General features: G+C 42.3%; 1 protein-coding gene across 1 annotated transcript in view; it reads right to left on the bottom strand.

The window, feature by feature from the left end:
• Positions 1–333: 333 nt before the first annotated feature.
• LOC146809063 (B-cell receptor CD22-like) overlaps positions 334–6,000 on the bottom strand; it is a 476,425-nt gene continuing 470,758 nt past the window's right edge. Inside the window, exon 8 of the mRNA XM_085614823.1 lies at positions 334–1,651. Coding sequence (XP_085470949.1) covers positions 1,529–1,651 — 123 coding nt within the window. The 3' untranslated portion in view covers positions 334–1,528. The remainder of the gene's footprint in view (positions 1,652–6,000) is intronic.

The raw sequence follows: 6,000 nt of genomic DNA, 5'->3' as shown, positions 1-6,000 counted from the left end.
AAACGTCTATTGTTGCATCAGATTACGCATAGGTTGCTGGAAAAACTGCTGTCTCTTCCTCGCAGCCTCCTATGCGTGCTCTCTGCTGCCCAGGCAGGAGTGAGCTCTAGAGGCAAACAAAAAAGAAAAAAGGGGCATATTATCAAGGACGGCGTTCGAACTATCGCCGCTTTTGCGGCAGAAAACTGCCGTTAAACCGGCGATAATGAGCTTGATAATATGCTCTACGGAATTCCCATGGCAGCCCATGTTCTGGTGTGAACCTGGGCTTCTATGGGAATTCTCCAGGGCATATTATCAAGCCCATTTTCGCCGCTTTAGCGGCAGTTTTCTGCCGCTAAACCGGCGATAATGTTAACACCGTCCTTGATAATATGCCCCATAGTGCCACAAATGAACGTACATTAAAAATAAAAAACACACATAACAGGGGCAGTCTGCTGGGAGGTTCCAAAACAGCAAAAGGCGGGACCAATTAACTATATTCACCAATCAGAAGCAGCCATTTACAAAAGGCATTCACAGGAGCCAATCGAAAACAGGGGAGGTGGTTCAAGACCATATTTCAGATGCAGCATGTCTCAAAGTGACAGCACATTAAGTGCATGTGATGCCTAGGCGAAACCTAAAAACAGGCGCGTGTGTCTGTGCTTAGCCAGCAAACCCCATCATGACAGGAACCTATGTTTTATTTAGAGTGGTGCACTGTGCATGAATTTTTTTCTGTCTGGTATGGTCACAAAGTGCAACAATATTTCACAGCAATATGAAATTCTAAATGTAATGGAGTAATGAGAAGAAACAACACAACCACATTCAATTCAAAGACATTTCTAAACTCTGACCATAATAGCTAGGGCTTGATTTGCACAAAACGCCATTAAAGTCAGACCTAAAATAGGGCTCATCGCCTCATATTAATGCACCTTTTATCATGTCAAAATTGCATATAATGTAGTTTTTGATATGCATTCTGCAGGGAAGCTGTTTGAACAGTCAGAAACTCTATAACAGGTCCAGGCACTTTATTCATTTACTGGATTGTATACTTAGGTGTGCCTACCAGAAAAAGGTACCTCAGGTTAAAATGTAAACCATAGAAATGTGTGTGACAAATGAAAAATAATTATTTTCTGGGATATGACTTCCTTGCTTGTTTCTCTAGGATTACACTGGTCACAAACGCCTCTCTATCCGTACTTGTAAAGAGACTAGAGACTCAGGAGATGCCTCGCTTCAGGGCAACGTTGACCAGGAATTGTACGGGTGCAGACGTGAGCACTAGGGTGAGCATGGGAATTGTAATTATAACTCATGGGGCGAGAGCATGGCAATTACGATTCCTGGTAAACTTTTAATGAGGGACATGATTGAATCAAGGGAAACTCATGTTGCCCAGGGGTTTATGAACAATCAATCAGGAGAAAACAAAAATGTAACAAATCTCATAATCACTGGTTTGAGATGAGAACACAGATTTCAGCAACTTCAGAACTTCCCAAAGCAACCACTGAGTCAACAGTGACAGTCAATCATCTGTGTAAGTTTCTTCGCGTCTATCATTCCTTCGAATATCTTCATACTCAGATGCGGCCTGGGTGCCGTCAAGGGCCGCATAAACATTGTCCACGTTTTGAGAAAGACTCTGTCCCTGCAAAACAAAACATTTCTTAAGCATATTGACTTTGCTTGCATTGACACTCTCAGGCCTTACTCTGGATATTTTGTGCACCAAAACACAAAAAGACTGGAAAGATTATTTTAATTTACCCTGTCAGCAAATGTGCAAAATGGCGCGATTCCTTAAACCAAGGCAAATATTGGTGAAACCAAAAGTTCTGGACTTTTAAGGGTAGTTGTTTTATATTGTATAAATTGCAAGACTGTGGACAATGCATGGATAAGTGGTGTAGCATTTATTATGTCTTTGTGCTTTTCATGATTATGATATGCATGCCTGCAGTGGGATGCGTATGAATTATTGGACATTGTATAATGGGGTCTATCAGAGTCATTTTGAGAATGATACCATTAGCCAGGGTATCTAAACATAAGACCATTGGTTTGCTCATGTGTCAGATATTTGCATAATAATGCCATATAATGTAGGTGTTCACACTAGTGGTGGGGAAATTAACACTTTGCCTCCAAAGTTGCTAAACTTCGCCCTTGATAAGGGTGAGAAAAGGATCAGCTGAATTCATAAAAGGTGAAGTCCAGCTTACACGCCTTTTTTGATCAACTCCAATATTTGCTAACCCAGGGCCACAATTGCGCTCCACCAGTGGAGTGTGCGGAGATTTGCCTACTCCGCGTTCTGCGTAGAACGCGGAGCATAGGGCAAATTCCTACTCCACTGCGGAGCGGAGTTAGCCAGCTCCAGCCTCCACCCTGTCTAATAAAAAATTAATATTAGTTTATTAAAACCCAAAATATAAACACTTACCTGTACTGCCTGCGTCCCCGGCTACCCTCCTCCTCTTCCTCGCCGTCTCCTACTTGGGTCAATCAGCTTGCGAAAACTGCACATGCAAGTACAAGTAGGAGTAGGAGATGGTGAGGAAGAGGAGGAGGGCAGCCGGGGAATGCCGCCAGTACATGTAAGTGTTTCTTTTTTGGGGTTTTAATAAAGTATTATTAATTTTGTATTAAGAGGGGTGGAGGCGGGTGGCGGAGGGGAGCAGAGCGGAGTTCCACAGAGTTTGTTCCCAACTCCGTGGACCTCCACGTAGTCCCGCTCCACCGGCTCCTCCCGGGGTCAATATTTGCTAGTAAAACTGACGTGGGCAGTTAAACCACCTAGGTTGCCCATCACTAGGGAACCACTAATGGTGAAAGAATTACACAAAAGAAATGTTTTCAACTTTGAAGATTTACACATTAATATATTAACAAGCAATTCATCTCCCATACTGACTTCCTGTGCACAGGACATGACACATCAGTAAACAAATTTTATCATAAAGGGCAGCATTCCCTCGTGTCCACGAGAACAGGCGACTGTCGCAATTTACAAGAGCCAGATTGATTGATTGATGCACAATAAATCCCTGCATCGTACACACCAGTCATTATGTTCACATATTTATGGAGGGAATTCACGAAAACCGCTAGATGCTCAGCTTCTGGTGTAGAATTTCATCTGGCATCGACATATCCGAAGATAGTATAGTATGGGAAGCACATATTTCAGGACAAAAATGAGATAGCTAACATTTCCTTACTGGTCAAGCCACGATTGAACAGGAAAATGTGTAGGCATTGCAGTGCTATTTGGCAAACACAGTGTGGCCATGACATAGGTAGGGGTACAGCCCCCAGACTTGATGCATGGCTCAACGACCTGATTGCCATTCTATCTGTGAGAATTAAAGCATGACAAAATGAGTGATGAGTACCTTAGTAAGGCAAACCGGAATGTTCACTAATTTAACACAAGCAGCATTAGATGTTGATGGGGTACCTTATGTATATAAAGAATACCTAGGAAAACAAATGTAAATGAATGATGAATACATATATTGTAATGTCACAAATTCTGTCTGATATGTCTACTGGGCTTAAAGGAAAAAAGCATAAGTAAAGAGCAAAAAACAACTTCACTGGGCAGTTTTCTTCTTAGGGGCCGATTACAATATAGTTCGGAAAGCATTCCTAACGAATCAGTCCCGGAATGTTTTCCGGACGACTCAAATCGGGTGAGTCCAACAGAGCGATTTGGAACTATCTGGATGGTTCCGAATACGATTTGGTCGGACTCCCATTGTCTTCAATGGGAGCTGGTGTCCTGTACGAGAGCACAGGCTCCAATTGAAGAAAGAGGAGGCTGGGGAAAATCATGCACCCTGTGGCAGGCACCCCAGGGTGCCTGCCACGCTGTGCATGGTTGGAACAAGGGGTCCCTTGGGTACCCCCATGGACCCGATTTGGAGGGCCCTGGGTGAAGGGGGCCTGCTACGGGTGGCCCAAAGATAGATTCCGGAGAAACCGATTTGGAACCGCTGTCCTAATCGGTCATCGTAATTGCTCGCTCAGAAACTGAGTCCCAAGAAATTTACTATTTGGCTCCGAAAGGCTCGACCTGTACGAATGCCTTTCAGAACCGATTTGGACAGCTTTTACAGTTTCCGGACATCGTAATTGGTCGTTCAAAACTGGGTATGATTCGGTCAGGAACATGGGTTCCGAATCAGATTCGGCAAGACCGAATCTGATTCAGAGCCCTATCAAATGAGATCGTAATCGGCCCCTTAGTGTAGATTTCAGTTTTTTATTCTGTCAGTAATCGTACCACTATGTTCCTGTGCTCTTTGATTTCCTCTTATAATCCCAGCTCCTCTTATGCTTAGCTTTCTTATGTCGTCGAGCTGCACCTTCCTGTGCCTTGACTAACTTGCAATCTTTTGGGTCATTGATTCCTTCGTTATGCATTGAACGTTACTCGCGTGAAATCTTCCCTATACTGTATGGTCTTTTACAACATTGCTGAAAGAACTCTTGCTGGCTTTTTGTCAGTCTTAGCTTTGGCTGTGGTAAATCGTTTTGTATTCTATTTTCCATGAATTTAATACGTGTACACCGTTTTCGACAAAGGCTCTATGATCAATCAAATGCGGAGCTAATTAAATAAATACCATAAACACAATCATTTAGGAAGATTTGTGGTTGATTTATGTATTTATTTCAAGGAAAATTTGTATTTTCATAATTTTTCAGAACGTTGGATTCAGATATTTGAAATACAGTGTTTTTTGTAGCAAACATACATCTGAAGTTGCTCCAACTGTGACCTAAATCAATAAAATGTGTGACTATTTTGGCGTTGGAAAGTTTGGTAGGAAGCTGCTGCCCAGAAACCAATATAATTTCACTGTACCCTGGTTTGGCTGTGAGTCACTGAAAACTTATTTTTCTAAATTCTGCCAAAAAAAATTAACGATGTTCAGAAGGTGGGGATTTGAGGACAGATATTTAAAGAAGAAGTTTTTTAAATGAAACATTCAAATGCAGGAATTGTTGTTGGAGTTACTGGACATGTAGTTTGGGAGACTGGTTTGCTTTAATACAATATTACGATTCTGTAAATGTCATCCCAAGAAGATCGCACAATAAAATACTGCAGTAAAATAGTTTGGTAGGTTAATATGTACGCTACAGAGATCTGTGTGTAACTTCCCTGTTACATGTTGAAATTGTGATAGGAATGAACCAGTCCTTCATTTTTCAGAGGCCAGTCAGTAAAAAAGCAGCTCTAGGCACATGTGAGAATTTTAGATAGGTCTACGAAGCTATAAATCTCGACATTCCCTAGACCTCGAAATAAACCACATTTCAACCCTCTGGTAACTTGGCACTAACCAGTCAGGTTTAACCTAGAGGCAAAGTGTAAAGTATTTATGCAGCACAAAAATAGGAATAAAGTGAAACAGGAGAAAAATCCCACACCAATTTAGAAATATTGAGTAAAATGTAATAAATTATGTCACAGCAAAATGACAGAAATGTAATTAGTAGAACCGGGTATAAGCATTTTCAAGAATTTACATAAGTATAGCACCTAAAAGGACAAAGCACCATCCACAGTTATGTGGACATGCAAGACCGGGTGAACGTCACAAGTTCATGCTGACCACAATGGAGTGTAGAAATAGGGATCAGGTTAGTCCAGCTGAAAACTTGACTTTCTAAAGTCCAGCACAAAGTGTTCTGTCTGCGGTGGAGAAGGCTGAGCGGAGTAGGGAGAGTGTCATGGATGGTCATCGCAATGGTGTGAAGAGCAAGCTTGGTGTCACGGATGGTTGGCGCTGTAACATGAAGATCCTGTTGGGTGCCTGGGATGGCTGTTGCTGGAGACTCACATTGGCTGTCACTACAGGCTTTCAATGGTGCAATTTTTGCATTGCCATACGTCCCAAGCAGTCGCTGTGGCATGAAGAATCAGGTTCACCGGAGCTTCGCATTGGCAGTAACCACGGGAGGCAAGATCTTGTTGTGAACAGT

This window comes from Triturus cristatus, chromosome 7 (genome assembly GCF_964204655.1).
Source record: "Triturus cristatus chromosome 7, aTriCri1.1, whole genome shotgun sequence".
Classification (NCBI taxonomy): Eukaryota; Metazoa; Chordata; class Amphibia; order Caudata; family Salamandridae; genus Triturus; species Triturus cristatus.
Note: the sequence above shows the minus strand (reverse complement) of the source record. Positions and strands in the feature narration are given on the sequence as shown.